General features: G+C 37.7%; 1 protein-coding gene and 1 long non-coding RNA gene across 4 annotated transcripts in view; one reads left to right on the top strand and one right to left on the bottom strand.

The window, feature by feature from the left end:
- The window catches only part of map3k1 (mitogen-activated protein kinase kinase kinase 1, E3 ubiquitin protein ligase), a 59034-nt gene extending 42227 nt beyond the window's left edge, over positions 1 to 16807 (bottom strand). The window contains exon 1 of one of the 3 annotated variants that reach the window (XM_088911711.1): positions 16229 to 16807. In XM_088911711.1, coding sequence (XP_088767837.1) covers positions 16229 to 16734 — 506 coding nt within the window. In that variant the 5' untranslated portion in view covers positions 16735 to 16807. Of the gene's footprint in view, positions 1 to 14409; positions 14484 to 15683; positions 15738 to 16228 lie in introns of those variants that run through there. The other 2 variants (XM_088911715.1, XM_088911714.1) reach the window with 2 other exon arrangements.
- Positions 16273 to 21912, top strand: LOC148837903 (uncharacterized). Its single transcript, XR_016090854.1, has 2 exons — positions 16273 to 16711; positions 20668 to 21912. It is a non-coding gene; the product is annotated as an uncharacterized LOC148837903 (long non-coding RNA).
- Positions 21913 to 23035: the final 1123 nt, after the last annotated feature.

The following is a 23035-nucleotide window of genomic DNA, read 5'->3' as shown; positions in this document are numbered from 1 at the left end:
AAACACTGTTCTAACACCCAGCTAACTAGCCATGTTGTTTGAACACCTGCTTCTTCACAGCTTATTTTGGGACAGCAGTTTGGTATAGCGGTGAAGGCTCTGAACTTTGGACCAGAGCGGTTGTGGGTTAAAACCTCAGCTGGAGGCTGCTTGTACACTTAATTACAGCACTTAACTCGTTACTGATCTAGTAAATGCCCTGCTGTAAAATCAGGTCCTGGAAAGGAAACTTAATTGATTGAATACCTAATGAAGAGGTGGAATTCACTAAATTTGGGATACTGAGAAATACATGTTGATATAATGCCTAAAAAATGCAGAGCAGTTATTAAAAGGCACTTTTTTATATAAAATAAGTGCTTCTGCTATTTTAATTTTTCTTTTACAACACAACTGAGAATGTTTCACAGTACTTGTCTTGATATACTTTTCAAAATTGATTTACTGCTTTCCGTTCAAATATACTGGTCTGCACTGTACAGTTGCTACTCCACAAGAGCAACATAGAAAGGTAAATAAGCCAGTAAATTCAGTTTTAATCAGAACTAGACTACAATCTCCTAATAATAACAATTGAGGCTTTAAATCATTGTGTAATTGTGAAATGAAGAATGTGAATGCAATGTTACTAGAAATTCATTATAAATAATGGCATGCAGTTTTCATTTTTGTGAAATCTCAGATTTTGCGACACTAAGACATTCCTTAGCAGCATGTAGGGGGATAAGGCAATAAGACAAATAATTTTGATAAAAAAGTCTCATAATGATTGTATTTGTCAATGTTTTAGAATAAAACTGTACTTCTTAATCATTCTGTATTCACGTGTACATCCTTGAATCGTGTTTGACCGATCAACATATCATTCATTTTGTGACATCTCGGTTTACTATGAATTCAATGTATAGCCAGAAACTAATAATACCATGAACAGCACTGAGGAAAGTACTTTTTTAAAAGTAATCCATTAAAGTTACAAGTAATGCATTCAGCTATACACACTACACAGAACAATAAAAGATGACTTGTCCCCAATACTGCTTGCTATTTCTAAAAAGTAATCAGTTACACATTAGAATAACTATAGTGGATTACTTTCTAAAAGTAACTCAGTCAACTGTGGTCTCCAACACTTCAACTTCTGAAACTTCCCTGGGTCATCTCAGCTCAGTGTAAACATACACCCGTTTAAAAATAAATTACACAAATGCGAACCCTTAAGTGAATGCTTTGGTCTTTAGCTATTTTTAATTAGCTCTGTACTCTTGAACAAAATAGATCTCGTTTTTTGCACTGTGCTTAGCTGCTCTTCACAACAGCTTCAAAACTTTTATCAAAGGCACATAAGCTAGGAAAACAATGTTTTGAAATAAAGGAGCACCAACTGGTGGTTAGAATTAAGACCTGTGTATTACATTAAGATAAGTAATGTTTACAGATCTCTAAAGAGTGGATCTGAAACAGTACAGGAGTTAAAAACAAAAGTAAAAACATGAAAACATGGTATCAGGCTTGATTAAAATACCAGCACCAGCAGTAGTACTTACAGTAGTAAGTAGCAGGTTGATTTAGACACAAGACTCCACCATCGGACATTTAAAGATTTGTCAGGGCAAGAGTGCAGGAAGGACAAGCTTAGCAACACGCTAAGGAGAAAGATGCTGTGAAATTAATTAAAAGCTATGATATTTATCCACAAATAGGTCAGAAATTATATTTAAATTATTGTGATGATAAAACTAGTTCTACAATAAAATCTCAGCAGGAAAAACAAGTACAAACGCATTTTCATCCCCCACAGCATGTAGCAGAGACAACAACACACTTCTGTTCAGCGTAGCATGAGTTGCATATTATCCACTGTACCCACTCAATCCTTATCACTCCCAGAGTTATTAACACCAGCACCTGCTCTTCAGTTCTTTTGGTTAATGCAGAACTGCAAGCCTATCCCCTCTTCAACCTCGTGTACAGACATCCTCTGCAGCACAGTGACCACTGCAAGCTACTGAAGATGCCATCCTAGACTCAGCACTGTGGTACAGTCACTTCCTTATACTGTGAAGCACCTCTTCCAGGTGCTCCAACCTATGAGCTTATTTTTCAGTGCCTATACTGGAAAATTCCACTGTGAAAAGGCCAGTTTCTCCTTGAATTTCCTCCCAGTGAGCTTTAAGGAGTGTCTACGGAAGTTTGGTACAGGACTGTTAGAATCGAATGTATCACAGGCTGCCCCAGTCCACTTGGCTCATGAACTGCAAGACATTCTGGCAGCATCCTAAATATTTTAAATAATTGTATTATCTTTTTCAATCTCAGCAGTCACTGCTACAGTCTGCTTGACAAAAAGAAATCTGCCTCTTGCATTACCACTGGGTCCTGACATGATGAAATTTGCATAAACTAAAAACTATGAGTCCTTAAGAAAGACAACTCTGAGCCAAAGAAAAAACAAAGCTTCAATTTTGTTTGAGGTAAATCTTTGCATGGAGAATGGTAAAAGAGAGCAAGTTTCAAAAAGCTGCAAAAGTAAAGAAAAATAACTGACTTCCAGACTACTGTACCACTTTAAAGAAAACTTCAATTCAGCATTAGAAATGTACTGTTGGTTAAACGAGACAACCTTTTGAAATAATGAGATGATGACTTTTTTCACCGCAGGAATAATTAAATACATAAAATAATCAAAATAATCTGGAGGAAAGTTTAATGTTATGCATCACATTTTTAATGCAATAATATTCACATTTCAGATTCCCCACTTCCACCAATAAAACAAGGAATATGAACCAAGTTGGATGCCATTAAATTTATAAAGCACTAAGGAAAAGCCTAACTTATTATATTACATCAGATACAGTATTAACAGCTAATGTTTTAACCTTTATTTTTTTTCTCAAATGGTTGGTTGTACAATAAGCTATTTTCTTGGCTGATATGCCTTTGGTCTCAATCTAAACTATTCTATGCAATGCTAAAGCACATTATTTCATTTCTAATATTGCATAGAAACAATTCAGGCATGAAACATAAGGGAGGTAAGGGCAGACTATTTAATACAAACTACAAAGGAAAACAAAAAGCTGTTTAATGCCTATTACCTCAAAAGGTCAAAACAATCCCAACCTTTGCCCTTTTCTGATATTTATATCTGATATATTCTGACTTGTATTCTGATATTTATACATGTCAACGAAGGAAACAGAATGGACATTGTCTAATAATAATTAATAATGGAGCTCACACGCTCCACTCACACTCCACTCAAAGTGCTTTACAGGTAATGGGGACTCCCCTCCACCACCACCACCTGGATGATGCGATGGCAGCCATGGTGGGCCAGAACGCTCACCACACATCAGCTATCAGTGGAGAGGAGAGCAGAGTAATGAAGCCAATTCAAAGATGGGGATTATTAGGAGGCCATGATTGGTAAGGGCCAATGGGAAATTTGGCCAGGATGCCGGGGTTACACCCCTATTCTTTTCCAGAAACACCCTGGGATTTTTAAATGACCACAGAGTCAGGACCTCGGTTTTACATCTCATCCGAAGGACGGCGCCCGTTTACAGTATAGTGTCCCCGTCACTATACTGGGGCATTAGGACCCACATGGACCGCAGGGTGAGCGCCCCCTGGTGGCCCCACTAACACCTCTTCCAGCAGCAACATTAGTTTTTCCCAGGAGGTCCCCCATCCAGGTACTGACCAGACTCACACCTGCTTAGCTTCAGTGGGTTGCCAGTTGTGAGTTGCAGAGTGATATGGCTGCTGGCAGAGGAAGGGACCATGGAGGAACCTAGAAGGAACCATGCTTTCGGAATTAACTGCAATAACAGATTCAGAGCTAAGGACAGTGAAACCCTAATTCAGATTCAGAAACTAAACAATCACAACCTGACAAAACCAATCACCTTTTCAGAATTCAGGAGTTGGCCCTTCAACAACTGTTTGATTTCAGAACAGCAGCTACAAAAAAGCAAAAAACAGAGGAGACAAACAAAAGAAAAGGAGAAACAGAGGACAGTGCCTAGACTGTTTGGGCAGGTTTCACCTGAGGGATTGTATAGAGTTTCACTACTGAAGTCACAGTTGCTGCCAAGGATCTTTAGTGTTGTTGCAACACAAAGCTGGACAATCACACACTGGAATGTTAAATTTAAGAGCTCTTAAATCCACTGATCTAATAAAGATTGAAATGATGCAACTTATACTACATTTCTATTTAGAAATCTTAGGCAATTTTATGTGCTTATTTGCACTTTTTATCCCCCCAAAAACAAAAATTGGTATTAATGGGGAGGGGATTTATAAAAACAGTAGCAAAATGAAATCCAAGCATTAAAACACCTTTTGGAGAAAACTGCGCTTAAAAATGAGCAATGCAGGGTTTCATGCAGAGTATGTAGAGTCTGATAAGTAAAGAATGATGTTCCTTGAGATGACCTCAAACAACTGAAAATAGGACAGTGCAGATTATTTTTACCGAAAAAAAGCTGCTATACCCCTCTGGTGTATTAACTGAAAACAACTTTATTACGACCCTAATGGAGACATAAGGAGAGAATTGTATTTAGGGCACCTATCGTGCTGATCTTTCCCAAAGCAAAAATAACTTTCGTGCAAAAATCTAAAAATAACTTGTGCTTACTCGTTTAAAACAGGTTCAGTTTTTTCTTCCTTCCATTTTTATAGCCTGAACTAAAATAATGAAAAGTAAAAACAAACGTCATAAATCTTTTGTAAGTTAACAGTGGTCTCTCATAGGGATTGAATTGCTTCAGTTACATTGCTCTACATTGTTTTAAGGCAAGTTTATACTTGTTCTTTGACTGCAAGAAATAGGCAAACAAGAAACAACCCAGCTCAACTGACATGTAACACAAGTTGACCATAACATACCTGGTACCAGATAAGTCTTGATTATTATGAAGAATGATCTGGTGCATTACTGAAGAGTTAGATAACATAAAAGTAAGACACTTTGTTAAATTCTTTCCCTCCCATTTCCCGTAGTGCGATTAATCACAGTTCAGCTGATTACAGAAAAGCACCTCACACCACCTTGCCTACACCCAAGGATCCATTTCAAGTCCCAATACTGAAAGCTTAAGTGTCACATTTCACACTCACCCAACACACATTTCTCTCAGCATTGCAGTGCGGTGGTTAATTCTCCAGACCTCCTAACACTCAAACAAGCAGCTAACCAGTTTGATTTATGTCACTAACCAGAATTCAAAATTTGCAATTCTGGATATTTCTCCACTGTTTAAGTAATTAAATTAGTAATTTTATTTGCCACACACCACAAATACACAAATCACTGATCTGAAGAGAAATAAATAACATAACTGGCAGTATTTCAGTACGTTCTTGATCCGTCTACTAATCTGTTTCTACTGAGAGACATGCTGACTTCATCTCCAACGGTACAGTTATACCACAGTCATTTACAGGATTGAAACTTAACACACATTCACTACTTTTTTCAAGATGCTGCTGCATGCATAATCATCAACAACAAACTCCAAATAAGCCATATTCTGGTGTGACAGATACAAAGTTTGAAAGCTGTGACTTAATTTTCCTGAGGAATTTACAGCAACATAATTTCTTTCAAATTAACCTTACTGAATTAATTAAAATTGCCAGGAGGCAATATAAGAATTATATAAATGATTTAACATGTGTTTCTGACCTTCTAGCTTTTTACTTAGTAACGTTAATCTTTAGTAGTTCAGGTGGGTAGCTGCGTCAGCATGCGTAGGCTGCAAAGGAACAAGTAATAGGTTTATTCCATGCTGAAAAAAAGAAGAGAACACAACGTTTTGGCCATGGAGCCTTCTTCAGGTGTCAATCTTAATCTTTGTTAATGTTCATCTGTTAATCTTTGTTAACTATAGCAATTTATAGTAATGCTGTTGCCTCAAAACGAAGACCCCACAGTCAAAAAACAAATTGATGGACAATGTTTATCAACAAAGGCCACTCCTGTATTTCAACAGCTGAAATGTCTTGTCAAATACATTCAATTGCGCTTGAAAGAACACTCTCTCTCTACACAAGGTTTCAACAGTTTCGTGCTAACAACTACAAATCAATTTTCCCCCTTACAATAAGACCTTTTCTTTTGAGACTCAAAATTAGGCCTGTAACTATAAACAGATCCCAAACCCATTCCTTCCTCCTATTCCGCAGTTTCTTCCTCCATGGTTTGTGTCCTCGCGGCGTCAAGCCAAGCCTGGTGCGACAGGCACTCTCAAAATTTTCTAGAACACTCTCAGAGGCCTGCAACATCACAGGCCAGGCGTCTCAAAGGCTCAATTCAGAGTTTGCGCACACGTGTTCCTCCACATGAAACACCACACCCCTCCCTTAACTTTCATCACACCTTCGACAAAGACTACTGCACTTGTTAGCTGTGAAACTATGTGCTTGATGTTCATTTATAGGAATGAAAACTGTGCAGTACTTATTTTCAGTCATGTTATTTTGTTGTCATTTATGCTGATTTGCATGTTGTATTAGGTACAGTTATGCTATATATATGGTATAGGAGACCTCTTTCCCAGTTATTCGATTTTTCATTATCCACTTGCAGTTCAGGAACGTTCCATCTCCAGCAAATAAGGAGAGCTGGGTGTATCCTGCTCAGTGTTTAGAATAAATGAGATCACAGAAACGAGGGGAATAAAGGAGATAAGCATACCACGCACCGAAACTTCTCTCTCCATTAAACCCACTCAGGAGATATAAAAAAAGTTAAAAACAGCCCATCAACACAAGGCAGATCGATGTCTACATTCTTTAAAGACTTAAAGAGTTAACAGCACAGCTCAACAACAACTGAAATCAAGGCACTCAGCTTTTCCAGCATCTAACGGGTATTAGGTGTCATTAATATATAACTCAAACTCTGTGTGCACACATTTCATCTAAAACCTGGTTTTATAATGCAGGGCCAAGGTACTTTTAATATTTAAGCCAAATAACTAAACCACACATTCTTTACTAAAAGCTCCAAACTGAAGTTATCTTCAGATAAAAGACAAACTACAAATTATCAGCCATCCATTCACTATAGTAGAGATGATGAGATTTTGTTTTTAGATGCATTTGTTTCATTGGACAAGAAAATCTGGGTTAATATGTACAGGCTAGCAGAGATTTACATTTTCTAGATATAACCTATTCAGATGACAAGGCTTCCAATATCATGAGTCTGAAAATATAAAAAGTTAAATAATGCTAGAAAATGACATAATGATTATTCACAAATACAGGCATGTAAATATATTGATATTCCAGTCTGCTAACACCAGCTTTAGATGTCCTTGTTAATGCCACTCACTTAGGAATAATAACACTTAATGTCTTTCGTTTCAGGAGTGCTGCCTCACTCATGTGATTAACATGGGAAGGAAATTCCACATTCATTTCTAAGAAGGGCAGGTTTGTTTTGTTAGTTATAGCTTAGTTACAGACAAGACAGTGTGTCCTTTTAAGTGTCTCCTTATATATACTTCTTTATTTTCTTGTTCAGTACCTTTGAGGTGGTTATTTTCATGAAAGGCCCCATTCCAGAAAAAATAAGATGGTTGGACTTATTTATTTTGATTACTCTAAGTAGGCAGACCTACTTTCTAAGTAGATATAAACAGGAGCCCCATCATTTGAATGGGATTGACTTCAAAATGTCATTTAAACACACTGAAGATGTTGCTGTTGTTAAACAAGGCTTAAAGGTACCATAAACCATTAAGCAGCGTGAAAGCAAATTGAAACCACAAATACCCCATGAATACTGCTGTCTTCTATACCCTAAAGTTCAAATTTTTAATTTTAAATATAGAGTTTCAATCCAATACAACCAGATATATAGAGCAGTACCAAGCAATCCCTATCTTTGACCAAACAGGAGGTTCACAATCACAAAGATATTAAATAAGATAAATAAAAGATAAATAAGAGAATATAAATCATAACGATGTGTGCAATCCAGATATTGCAAATACAATCAACAACATTACATAACCATTCAATTGGCATAAGATAATTACAAAAGGTTTATGTGGACTGAAATACAACTTCATGGACAAAATCTATAGCTTTATGGTACCACACATTGAGACCAAAGCATGCAGAACTCTTAAAGGCTTAAAATAACTAAAATACAATATCTCACAAAGACATGGACATCATCATATATGCCTCAAACCAGTAAGAACTTTAAAATAACATGTTACAATAATAGTAAAAAAGGAGGAGTTATTTCATAAAAAAACAACAACTTGGTTTCTTACTCAGGCATAAGGTGCATAAAAGCTGCACGTTTTTTTATTTGAAAAAAATCACTTCACCCATCACATACCTGTAGAAATTGGCACAATCAGCAAGGTCACAGCACAGTGAGTCACAGACCCGAACCTAGCAGATCTACCACTGAAATCCTCTCACCAGTTCCCAGAGGAAAAAAAACCTCCACACCCCTGGGATATCGGTGAATCTTCAGAAGCGTTTGTTTTTGCTTCTCCAGATCTAGTGGTGGCTTGTTTCTTGACGAGCACAAGTTTTTCATTCTGCCTGAATTTCCTCCACCTCCTCTCTTCACATTTTAAAAGGGAAATGGCTTCCGATTTTTAACACTGATCATTTGGCTGCTCCCACAAAATTGCAGGAATAAAGACTGACGGCAAAGCAACAAACGAATGATTTCAAGATTCTGATTGGGCCTTTCTTTTGACAGCTTTTTAAGCTGTAAAAAAACCCCATCACAAAACACAATTTTGAAGGAGAAGCTCAGTGAAATATTCCCAAGAGAAAGAAATATAAAATCCAAATGTGATGCAATAGATGTTGACAATCCATGACTACGTGTTTTTCTGCACAAAACGGTGAAATAATGCTCGAGGGTGGTAGGGTGGCAGTACCAAGAGGCTGTGGATATTTAGGATTTAGGACAACACGATTGAAAAAGTGAATGTGGCAACACCTACATAAATACCCAATACATTATGTGCTGCATTAAGTTAAGAAATAAGTCAGAACTTTAGGGTTGCCTAAAGTTAAAATGTCTGGTAACCAACTGGAAAAACTAAAATGCACTAAAGGCCATAATTACTTAGAATTTGTGTTTTAACATTATAATCAACTGGGTACAAAGAAGAGGAGGATTGATGTCTTAGAACAAAGACAGCCTCATGGTCACAAAGACTTTTCAAACGGAAGAATGGGATCATCATAAACAACCAACGAGCTACTGCACTGCACGAACCAGAATGTCAGAACTCCTGCCACATCCGATGGAAATAACACAAATTAACTGTAATCCCAAAGCAGGAAACGCCTATCTGAGACATCCCAGGTTCAGATGGGTGTTTCCAACTTTCCCTCTTCCAGAGGAAAACTTTTCCCAACATTTTACTGCCACCCAGGCAGTTTACAACACACTACCGAGCCCTGAAGCACCAGGTGAGCTACAGGTTATATTGTTATTTACCTGACATTTTCACCCAAACCAAGTTACATTTGCACTCATTTATTCAGCTGGGTATTTAAGTGGTACACTTCCTGTGAAATACCTTGTTGACGAGCCCTCACGTGCAGTGTCTCACCTGGGATTTGAACACATAACCTTTCAGAGAAGAGTCCAGAACACTTACCAATGCTCCACACTGCTGCCCTGACTTAACCAAGTTTGCCCTCATGCTCAAGGTTAACCAAGTATGCCCTCTGCAACCAGACACCAGCACCCTGGCACACAAGACCGTCACTGGTATAAAGCACATCAGAAGCCTTGCAATAGAAACAACAGTTATCTGTTACATCAAATAATGATTGTTTTCCTTTACATTCATTTGTCAAACCACCTATCTTTGAGGAGGGACTAATTCTCTGTGCATTTTAAGACAAAAACAGAAAAACGCAGTGCTTCCTAACCTTCTCATAAATCAATTCTCAACACAGCATGTTGACATAACCTGATTTATCAGTTTCATGGATCGTTCAAATAAACATGCAAGGGGGGAAGTTTTTGCAGCTTTAATCAATAATAAATGTGTACTTAGTTGCCATCCTCATCAAACCAATTTGACCATCTGGATTTCCCCATTTCCGTTGTCCTGTCTCATTAAATGCGTTTCATGTTGGGTTTTTTTTTTTTACCTTGCCCACATAAGAGAACTTTTTCATTAAACAAATTAGCTCCTCTAACTGCAGACACCCCAAACTCAGGAGCGTCTGCAACACAAATCTATTTCTCCATCGCATTTTCTCTCCTTCCTCTTATCAGGAGCCACTAGCTCCTCCCACAGTTAAGACAGCAACAGTGGCACGATTCATCTGATGGAAAACTGCACCAAGAAAGGGGCAAAAGAGCAGGGACACCACAGACGATTCAAGTGTAAAGCACAACAATCCGTTAAGGGATGACTTTCGTCAGACTTCGTGGAGCCTCCGATTAGAAAAAAGGACACAGCTCACAACTGGATTTCTGCAGCCAACTGCTGCACAGGAAATGGGGTTATTAATTTTAAAGCCCAGCCCTGCATCGGACTTTATGGAAAAGTATTGCAAAATGAGAACTAGGTAAACAAATGGCAACAGCTTGTTTACTACTTGGGCGTTTTAGGCATGACCTTCACAGTTTAAAAGCAGCAAAAATAAATTCTGCAACTTACAATAAGACTTTGTGTAACGGACTTCAGAATTTTAGGAAAAGAGAGCACAGTTCCTGCGTGGCACATTCAAAACATTCTGATGGAGGCCTAATCCTGTGCAGCTTAATTGGTGAAAAAAAACAACTAACTGAACTCAAGGCCGACAGACAAAGATAAGACGCTAAAAATACAAGACAATGTCTCTTTATTCTGATACTTGTGACTTTTTATTCTATTCTCATTCTACTTGATTCATTGGACATGAAAACAGATGTTTTAGGGACCCAAGGAATTGGTGTATCTTCCACCTTCTGGGAACTGGTGAGAGGATTTACGTAGAAGACTTTACGTAATGAGCTTTCAAATGATGATAATACAATGCAATTAATCTTTCTCTTACAGCCCCAGTTGAAGAACGTTCAGTTTCAGAAGGAATTCCCCAAAAGTTCTTTTCCACTTTTCAAAGAATGTTTAAATATTGAAATAAACCTATACATTCAAATTCACTTGTAAAAGTCTTTATTGGAATCAGTGCAACTTTAAAACCACTTTGTTTAAAAATTAAAATATATTAAATGTAACAATATTGCTAAGGAAAAACATATAAAGCTGCACTACACAACCAGATTACTTAAAACCCCTTTCTACAGTGGATACTCCAGAATCCCTGATCTGAAGAGATTTTTAAAGAACAGTCTATTGCCCAAGGCAAAGCCAGTAATAACCACTTCCCTGTCTCAGAAAAGAACTCCCAATTCCTGAAGCAATAGCTGCAGTTCATAAAAAAGAGGCTTTTAGCTTTAGCTACTACAGTACGTTACAAATTATCGCTTTATGACATGCAACAGAAAAATTATCTGAAATTGGTTGCATTTGCACAAATAAAATTTCTGAACGTTGGCATTTTTTACATTTAATTGTTCAAATCCATGCATTTAAAATTAGGCCTACCTTCGGATTCTTTTCTAAAAAAGGCCAGGTATTAAGATGTGTCCCCCAAAATTTGTTAGACATTTCCCTTTTTTAGATTAAAACAAAATCAAGGAATTAAGATGAGAAGTGAAAAATGCTTCCTAGTCAAACTTTTACACCCAAAGTTCCTGTAAGTGTAGCATCCAGATTTAAACAAGAATTCTAATCATAATCATGAATTTAATTCCCAATCCAATGAGAAAACATTAAGGAAATTATAGGTCTAGGAAAGCTACCAAAGTTCTGAATACCACTGATATAAAAATCAATGAACAATTCACATTTTAATTTTACTCAGACCCACAGTCATCTTTTCCCAAAGTCAGCAGCAAACACTGGAACCCATTTAAATATAAGGCTTGTTGAGCAAGGGTCTATGTAACGTTTTTTTTAAACTAAAACAAAAACAAGGGTTTGCCAAACCAAATGTCACACCACACGGCTTACAACAGTATCTGTGTCAATGACACAGACAAAACTAAAAAAAAAAATAACATTAGCTACTTTCTAGTTCATTACAATGGGATTCAAACCACTATAATCAAATGTTTGTTTACAACTAGTCCTAATTTACTGCTTACTTTATGTACAAAATACATTTCTGAAGTTCCCCTTCAGACATCCCGAAAAACAATTTGCCATCTCAAACTCTCTAGATAGTCACAGAGCTCAGAGGAAACCATGACCTAGCTCTATAACTGCCCCTGAAGACTGGGAAGGGAACCTTCCCAAATAAAAAGCTACTTCACTGTACTCACACTTTTCCTAACACGAGATTCACTTAACCCTATCAAAGCTAGAGCAGAAAACTGATCCCTGATTAAAAACACTGCTCATAAATGAATCTTTCCGGTTAATGATGGGACACCTGGCAGCAGTATATCTTCAAAATAAACCGGAATGGTTTCCTGTGCAAAGGGTAACGACGTTCTGCGTTTCAGGAGCACCCCTGCTGGCTATATATGCCTTCCCACGCTGCTGTTATAGAACAAGGAATTTCTCAAGAGGCCGACAAAACAGTGCACAAGTATTCTAGCCTACCTGCCCTGAAAGGCCTGCGTGCTAAGGAGAAGCGTACACAAAACTGTGAAATGGCACCACAGGGCTGTGGCTGCCTTAACATTTGCCCCACTAAGGCAAAACAGGCAACCGTATGACTTTAACCATGCAGATTTGGACAAGGGGTTTACTACCAGACTTTACTTCAGGCTGTAGAGTGGGGGCAGGGGTAGACTATCACATGACACCCTACAGATCACAAAGCATGGAAAGCAACAAACACCCACAGAAGAAACACAGCTGAAGACAAATACGGCACTCTATTTTTAATTCTGAACCTAGCTTTACCTATATCTCATCACCAATGAATGGAGAAATACCCCACAAAGAGCACTGAGACATCTATTGCTTACTGCCAGAGTAAATGGAGCTCAGAATGGCATAAGAGACTAACTTAGGGTGGGTGACCAAAAAATAAGACATTTTTATCCAAATTCTGTAAAACCTTCACATAATGTCTGTCTTATTAATATACCAACATGACACGTGTGAAGATCTAGACATACATGTGCAGCAACAGAACAACATTAGTGTTCATTTCAGACACTGCAAATGGACTTACAGTCCAAAATGCAGCCCCCGAAGGAGCATATTTTTTAGAAGGAGAGATCTTTTGAGTGAAGTTACCTACAGATCCCACAGACCGCATGAACATAAAACTGTACTGCACATGCAAACACGTCTTTAGAGACTTTACAAAAAGGTTGTTTAGGCTTCAATTTCACAAAAAAAATAGTTTTACAGGTCACGCAACTAAGGCACCTTTAAAAGCAAATGTGCACATTAAACTGTTAATAAGTAAGGTACACATCACATTCCAGTTCTCATCCACAAGCATTAGAAATGCTTTCTGCTTCAGTAATGGAAATACTCATTAAATATTCACCAACACACAACTTTTGATCATTTAACCCAAGAGTTTCAACCAAATGTCACAAAGCATGGTTGTTAGTGAAAAATGTTTCATGCATGTCTAGTGAAACCTTTTTCTTTTGAAATGTCAATGGGAAAAATATCACCTGTTATATTTTAGCCATAGTTATATAAAAATTAGAATAAAAGCATACACTTTTGTATGCAAATGGGCAAAGTGGAACATGTACAAAACAGGGAACTGCACTATTTACTATACTGGTTGCCTTTTAAACTGTCTTAAAAATAGGAAAAAAGAATTTGTGCCTTGAAGGCACATTTAAATTAAGTTCCCATGTCAAATCTCTATCGCTAAACACTCTTGAGAATGTTTAACTTCAAAAAGGACTCTTATAAACACAGAAGAAACCACATTCCCAAAGAAACCTGGCTCAAAACAATAGTATCGGTTCACAATACATTCCCACTGCAGGAAATGGCTCCAGGAGGACTGGTCTAAACTTTGACAAAGATGGTTTCCAATCCACCTTATCTGAATTTTAAAGAAAGCATGTACTTAAACCATCCACTCTTTAAAACCACAAAATCTTTAGGTAATTATGGTGAAAGACTCCCAACAAAAAACATATGGTAAAAAAACATATCTGTGCAAAACTAACATTTCTGGATGCTGCTCTGTACTTAATTCTACCAGCTTTATGATCTTCCTGTGAGGCTAAAGAAAGTCTTATAATCAGAAGGGGAACCATTATGCCAGATAGCTTACTCACTTTTCTGCTATTCAGCAATAGTTAAAATTATATTAATAATGTATAAACATATGTAATTTCTATTTTCTATTTACCATAGGATGTGTTGATATGGATGTCTACATCTTGTATCTGGTTGGTGTGTTCTGCCCAGAGATATGTAAAGTAGCTTTTTATCTCACTTTCCATCTGTACCTATTCAATACACTAAACTAGAACTATCTTTATGCAGAAATTGGACCCGTGCGTTTTCAGTTGTACATTTTCAGAGGCAAAGGTGATATACCACATTGGAATACCGCTCTTTCACCATTTTATCTTGACGCATTGTATTCACCGTATATTATCCAATTCTACACCCCGATTCTCGCATTACAAAAAGACTTCACCGCACTGACAACAAAAACGCAGCCCTTCATTCTAACCGCTTCGTTGCTTCATCTCACGCCATAACATTGATTCATTCGTCTGAGTAAAGGACTTCCCCATTAATTTTTAACTTTCACAGCAAGAAAAGTTTAACTCCACCAAAAAAAAAGATGTTTCGCTCTATGCACGTCTATGGCGTTTATAAGCGATTAGAATTAAAAGATATCTAGCACACCTCTGCAGTCCGAAATAAATTGGTGAACCCTGTAACACTGTTTAACTCCACAGTTGTTCTACACGACATAAAAAAGATACATATTTCAAAAGAAACTGGCTTCTTCCCCCCCCCCCTCTCAAAGGCAATCACAGCCCTGCGCTCCTGCGAGTTTCCCTACAGCTGCACTCCAGCAGAAACTGGCGTCTCCGCTCACGTGCTCGAAACCTTGCAGGCTTGAGGCGCAAGAGCGGAGGAGGAGAGTTAGAAATAAAACACTGACTGGACCTCTTTTAAACTGTATGAATACACCACATTACTATCAATCCCATACAAGCCATCATAAATCACCGATAGCTCATCTTGCATTTCCACATCTTGATTTAATCGATGCAGTAAAAGAAGACGTTACTTTTCTCGGAATGTTAATAAAATAAGACTTCACACCCCATGTACACCTTAGTACGTACTACAAAATCCGGCTTGGCTATAGAAACAGCCGGAACAATGTCTTTCAACAGCTCCAGCTGATAGGCTGGAAACCACACGTTACACATTTTCAAACGTAGAGGCGATCATGACTTCTGTCACTGAGGTAGCAGGATGCGGACGTGGACTCAAGAAATGATAGGAAACAGCCATTACGCACGTATTTTGGGCTAACGAGGAAAAGGCTGACGTGCCAAACCTGAGAAATAATTAAAAAAACGTTTGGTGGGACCGTTAACCTTAAAAGTAAACAATCGCTGTTTCGTTGATCTTCGGTGTAAAACTTTGAATTCCCACCTTCAGCTGCGGGAGAGGTATCTAGGTATCCGTGTGGCTTCTTTAAGCAGAAGATTTCAGTTTGAGCTCTGACATTAGAAACCAGAAGGAAAACGGGGCTATTTTTAAAACCATGCAATGGTGTTTCAATCCCGGGGTCTCATCCACAATTAATTGCATCCCGAAAGCGCATTTCCCAATCTAAAAGGGACCAACTCTTCCGCCGCCTGCGCCTTTGAGATTGCGATTTCCAAGAGATACAAAACACCAAAAAAATCCGTAAATTTCCTAACGTTCCCCCACTAAGAATTTAAACGGATCGCAATTCACTTCCCGGCGCTTTTCACACAATCAACTCTTCTTTAAGGACTGTACCGTGGTGACACTCACGAAAGTTTCGGAAATCACATCCGCCGGGAAAAGTTGAAGCACTTCTTGCACTTTTGCCGTGGCAAACATCCACCTCACCCGTAAAGCAGATCACAACACCCACAACTCGAAAAGCAAACCCCGTTAAATTCGAGACTCCGGGGGGAGGAGGAGGGGAGTAAGGCTTAATCTCCTACCTATGTGGTGAAGAGATCATGTCCAGTGAAGCCCCCGTGGCACCACAGTCTGCATTGTGGTTGCCGCAGCTCCCACGAGTGGAGATGCTCAGCAATTCCAGAGCGGCGGCAGCGCACAAGCCGCCGGCGTGACCCGAGCTGTCCGACACGGGGCGGCTGTGCAGCGAGTTGCTCTGCGGAGCCGGCTGGCTGGGTTGCAGGAGGGTCGCCTGGATCCCACCGGGAGTAGAAATCGACAAGAAGTGCAGCTGCGCCGATATCGGAGCAGTCCCGGTCTCGGGAGACAGCAGCAGCGACTCGGGCTTGTCCAGATCTACACTCCTCACTTTCCGCAGCTCCCTGCGTCTCCACTGAGGGTTTTCCCCGCCGCAGCCGCTCTTCGTCGGCCCGAGGCTGCTCGGAAGACCAGCCGTGCTGAGGGTGCCCTGAGAAGGACTGCCGACGCCACTGCCGTTATTTAACTCTGCTATTCCCGACGACGAGGTCCGGCTCCCCGCCGCCGCCATTTTCTGTCCCGGAGTTTATCATTCAGGCTCTTTGGGAGAGGGAGTGGAGGGAACTGGGGGAGGAGAGGTGGAGAGGAGGAGCGAGAGAGCTGCTGGTGTTTACACACTACCGCAAACTGCGCAGCTGGGGCAGCGTGCTTTGCGTAGCTAAAGATTGCTGCTTATGGGCTTTAAAAAGTGGGACACCCGAGTTACTAAGGCTGGAGTAATGTTATAAATAGCCAAAAAAAAGTTAAAATCTGATATGTTTACCGTATTGGGTTTTCTCCTTGCCATTCGTTCTGTTTACCTTTATTCCGTGAAGCTAAATTATTTACTAAATCGAGGACATGCTCACATTCACCAGTTCTAAAAATTAGTTAAAATGTAAAGAATAATTGCAGTTTTAAGAGTAATACAAATTCGTTAATAGGTTACATTTTAATGTTTGTGGATTGGTGTTACAAATGTGATGAGTTCTAGTTTGAGACCGTATTCAAATAAAAACAGATTAATTCATTTTATTTTCGTATTTTTATGAGGCTTAATGTTTTTACACCTGCACTAAGAATTTCATTGGTATACTGTTAGTTACCTGTGTCATTTTCGAATTCACCTGTCGTTTAGTCTCTGAAGAATATGCCGTCACTGTAAATCACCTGATATCATAGAGTGGCACGGAGAGTGAACATTTTCTGATTTTTAGAATGCAAAAGGCCAATGTTTTGAAGAATAGTCATTTTCCAATTCGTGATATAATAATCCATTCCAATTTTAAAACTCAAACGCTTACCAAACGAATTTCACCTGTTACTCCTGACAGCTGGTACATTGTATTCAGGATAAAATACCCACCATCTTTCCCATTTAGATGAACAAACTTACAAACAGAAAAGGCAGACTTGGTCAGTACGTGGAGTCATGGTACCACAGATAGAAATGGTTATTGACGGAAGGTTGCGCGCAAAGATATTTGTTGTCTGACCAAACTACCTTTCTCCTTTAGCCTGTGGTAACAGCTGTATGCCCCTTTTGTCCAAACTAACCGCTATTACATTTTATACAGTATATAGTGTCATTGATATCGGAAAAGGACTGTATGAGGAAATGCACCGATACTCTTAGGAGGCACCGTATATTGCCACCCAAGCCTGCATGATGATAGGATATCCAGCCAAAATATCCACAAAATGTATTGTACTAGCAATTATATATTGTATAGTAAATATAAAATTGCCCAGGGGTTGTAAAGAGCCTAACAACTTGTGGATAAACAATTACTTTTTGTTTGTTGAGCATGGGATGTTCTCTGCTTTACACAACAAAACCCTTATACTTGGTAAACCCAGTACACCTGGTGGTGGACAACTAACTTCTGGAAATCAAATGCTACAGTTATGTTTTTATTTTTTGAGCTGTAAATATAGGTTTGTTTAGTTTCTAAATGCATTTTTAAATAGTGTTTATAAATATAAATGTATAAATATTTAATTTATATAAATGTACATTTGTTTTTAACACATTGCTTTACTTAACCATGAGTGAGTGGTATGACGTTTCCTTTTTTGTTCAATTTTTTTTATTTTATTTAAAGCCTTGCACATGTGAAAAGGGTAATCAGTCTTCTGGTAGACATACTCTCACAGGAAGGCTAAATTGGAAAGATGAATATATCTGGAAGTTAATCCAAGTAATCCAACCCAGATGGACAAAGAAAAGCTATGGTCAGGAGAGATTACTGTTGTATGTACCATCAATTAATAATAACGTCATTATGCCAGTTAAGCTATACATTTCTTTATTCCCTCCTCAGTGTTAGGTTTTTAAGGTGAACTCCTAAGTAAAAACACACTATATATTACCTGTTATTTCCTTCAAGTGTCAAAAGTACCAAAACAACTCAGTAATGTTATTTCTGAGACATTAAAGCTCTTTGAGTGACTTTGAGTTTCATCCATTTTCAACTTTTGAAGGCCAGCACAGGGCCGCAGTGTATTGTTCATCTAAGAAAAGAGACCAGAATAGGATAAAAGCAAGAATGTACATGCAAGGAAAATCAAATGCAGACATAGAAACCTAAGTAGTAGAATACTGTGCAAATCTCTTGTGTACTTGTTTTTGTATTGGAGACCAGCATACCCTGGGGCTGCTGTTCTAAACGCAGACTGCTAGAGGTAAAAAGCTCAAAAAGACTTGAGAATTCTCTCACTGTCACCGCCTGTCTCTTCCTAATACTGCACCTTAAAGACACTGTAAGCAGAGTCTGAAGAAAAGAGCCTTATTTCAACAGAAAAGCAGGACTGACATTCTTATCAGTGATATTTCTGTTCTGAACTTCAGTGAACAGGAGTAAAGTTTCAAGACTTTGAAATATATACGCAGAGTGAACATTGGCTGGAGATATGGTTTCATACCCAAGGCAAAAAATTAAGATATTTTTACCGTTTAAAAGTTTATTCGTCCGTAGGCTATGAAAACAACCTGGGTAGTAATTTGAAAAAGAAACATTTATCCTTCTGATATAGCAATGTTCTTTCACGGCCAGTAACAAAAATACCTTTATACCTTTGGAACAAAGAAGATTAAGTGTGAGAAAAAATTGTATTCCAAAGTGTTAGTTATAAGTAGTTACATCTTTTAAAATAGCTTAAAATTGGTGAGAATGAGAATGCATGTCAGTGTAAAAAAAACATTTTCACTTTTATTTTAAAAAGTGACTAGAATGTTACAGTGTTACTGACTGGACAAGAAAAATAACTCAAAAGCAAGTTAAAATTAATGCGTTTTAACTGAGGATATTCCTATCATGTACCTGCTAAGTAAACAACAGCACTTTTAAAAGGTCCTCATAAACCCTTAAAATAGCTTCTTCTAGTTTAGAGAGGTTTGTCATGGGTTCTTATGCAAACAGTAGCGTATAGACTCTACAGACATAAACACTCCCCTTTTTAGGCAGTGCAGAACAATGCAAATATTACATTGGAAAAGCCTGCACTACCGGTCTTGTCTTCATTAGGGTAAGGGTTGGACGGATTGCCTAAAAATGTTGGAAATTATTAATACCAACACATGGGAAAAAAAATATGGTACATCAGAACAGACTTATAATCTTCTGGCATTGGTTTACAATCTCCATACACCCTATACAATTACATATCATTGTACTTCTCTTCAGATAAGTAGGGTGACAGCAGTAGGACATACTGTAAGCAGCAATGCATGATAAATGAAATTATTGCTAGGTCAAATCTAAAATGTGTAAATCTATTATTATTATATTCAGCAATATCATATTATACCACAATATTTGAAGATATTTATAACTCATTTATAGATATCTTTAATATTTTTATAGATTTTGAGATACTTCTTAATCATTTTATGATGTATTCTAAATATTCATAGATACTTACACATAGTTATAAATGTCTTTAAATTTATGAATATATTTAAAAATGATTAAGACATATTGTTAAATGATTATTTGGCTTGCCACATAAAACAGAGTAAAGTATTTGATCTTTGTTTGCCACTAAAATTAATTTAGAATAAAACAACAAGGTACAGGGCAGTAACCAGGTCCTGTACCTGTAGCCATCCTATGTTACTAATGTAAAGTGATGCAAGTGTTAATTTTTGATACATCATCTTTCTTTACTTAGGAATTCTCTACGGGTAACACAATTTCTGCAGCCAATGTACAGAAACATTTTGTTAATTTATACTATAAGTTTTCAATAAATGTACATTGTCAATCTACCACAATATCAAACAGCATCCCATATGGATAATACCAATATCAATGTCATTTCAGTTATAACTGGATTGTGTTTTAATTTGTTTTGATGCACCATGGGAATTTACATTGGAAATATTTCTGGCAGCTTTAGTTGCATAAATAGAAGAAAATTACTCATCCATCCATTTTCTAACTTTCTATTTTATCCAATACAGGGTTGCGGGGGAGCCAGAGCTTATCCCAGCAAGCAATGGGCAAAAAGCAGAGTATAACCTGTTCAGGACACCGGTCCATACCAGGGCATATGGACACAGACTCATTCACACTGGGGCCAGTTTTCCTAGAAGCAAATTAACCTACCACTATTTCTTTGGACTGTAGAAGGAAACCAGAGCACCTGGCGAAAACACATCCCAGGTCTGGAATTGAACCAAAGCTGCAATGCTAATGACCGGCCACCTTACTACCCTTGACAATTAATCATGATAGAATTATTTTGCCAGGAGTACAGGTAGCATCATTCACTACTCAAATACAGATATGAATGTCATAAAAATGAAAAATTCTAGCCTAATTCATTAGAACACAGCCACAGTTTTTAGAAACCACTATAACAAGCTGCAACATAATCAGATGCCTTTTGTATTAGCTTGGAAGAGACAGTTAACTATCTTGCCCTGTGATTGGCATGTACAGTACAGAGGAGCAAAGAAGGTCAAAGATCAATGAGTGCTGTCAGATATCAGATCTTCTTCACACCTTATGAACTTCATCATTTTTACACAGTAGAAGACAGTTCAGCTCTCAGGTGATCTCTGCCTTTCCTCGGTGGGCCTCGGTGGGTGTAAAGGTTTTCTTTGAAGACATTAGAAGAGCTAAATTAACGCAGAGCTTCCCCATGTGTCCCAGGCACAGCCTGGCAACCTCCCTGAGCTGGAACTCCAATTAATGAACTCCTAGACACAAGGTTATCTTCACATTTATTGTGAAAGTGATTTTTTTTATTTTAGAAATCAAAAGAACCCTAAATCTTTTACCTCCATTTAAACTAAGATGTTACCTTTTGTATAAGCATCAAATTATGAAATCCAAAATATAATTACAGTTGTTCATATAAAACAGTCAGGCTCATTTTAGTTTTAAACACAGTCAAAAACCTATTTCAACATTTCTGTCTAACAGAGGGTTACAGTCAATGAGCTGTTCTCAACATTTCTGGAAACTGAGAACTGAGTTAGATACAACAACAACAACAACAACAACAACAATGTTTTGTTAATGCTAAGTAGCTGTAACTTGCTGTGCCAAATATTATGAAATATAGAAATGAAAACACTCAAGGATACATCCTAAACACTAAGGTGCTTTTGCTTTCAGTTGATAAAATATACCATTAATTCATAGGTTGTGATTTGACAAGTCGTATTTTAGTAGACCAAAATAAATATGGTTTCACTCAATGTGGTTTGATTATCTCCTGTCTGATCTGCTTTTCATATACAAATAGTCAACTGCATGTTCCTCATCAAAAGCAAACCTTTTGAAGGATTTTTTTGACTCACAAGAAGCACTCTTTACCTTTCCATTTTACTCTTATTTAACAATCTTTGTGCTGAAAATGTGCAACAACAATGAAGTGTGAGGCAGGTTAATGCATAAAGAAATTTATAATTTAAGAAGTCTGGAGTTTTTTAAACAAATTAAAGAATGATATTGCATATTGAAGACTTTATAAGCAAGGGTAGCCCTACTATTAGATTATTTGCTTAAAAATAATTAGGCTTTTTGTGAAACCCTATGAATACTGTATTTGTTTCACTTTGTGTGTACACTTATCCCAGGTGTTTCCACAACAAGAAACAACACAAATGAAATGGTAGAAATATCAACACTTATGTTTTCAGCGAATTTTAGCAAAACTATTTTCACCTGATTCCTTTTCTCCTTTCTTTGTTAAATTCAATTTGAAAGTAAATTGACTCTGGAACTTGGAAATGTTTATATTCCACACCATAGTTCTACTTATTTATGCCCTTATTCACAATTAAAGACTGCTAAAATGTAATGAAGTAGGTTATCAGAATCCCTGGACACACAGGCTGCACCCTGTAAGTAATTAAGGACAGATGAAACAGACAGTGGAACAGGCACTTCATTTACTTCAGTAGTTGAATACTAAAACAGCCATGTGAATGAGAGCAGCCTGGCCACTAAATTCAATTTCCTGTCAATGTGTATTCGGTTTATCACTAAGCACTATTCTTATCCAGTTCAGGCTTCCTGTAGCTTCTGCACTTCCTTCTTTCTCTAGTTCTTTAAATACACATGGAGCTGGCGACATGCTGTGCATGTCTCTCAAGCCATTCCAATTTATTTCAAAGAGATGAAGGGCTTGTCCAGTTGTCCTGTGAGGAAAATAATATATTACTTTACCCAAGGAAATCTGTTATCAAATAGCAATTTCATATAACACTTACCAATTACAACACAGCTTTGGCATATTTGCAAAAATTAAATATATTTAAGATTATGACAATTATTTAATAGATATATTATTTTTGTAGCACAAATGGCATACACATT

Source organism: Atractosteus spatula, chromosome 3 (assembly GCF_055471065.1).
Source record: "Atractosteus spatula isolate fAtrSpa1 chromosome 3, fAtrSpa1.hap1, whole genome shotgun sequence".
Taxonomy (NCBI): domain Eukaryota; kingdom Metazoa; phylum Chordata; class Actinopteri; order Semionotiformes; family Lepisosteidae; genus Atractosteus; species Atractosteus spatula.
Note: the sequence above shows the minus strand (reverse complement) of the source record. Positions and strands in the feature narration are given on the sequence as shown.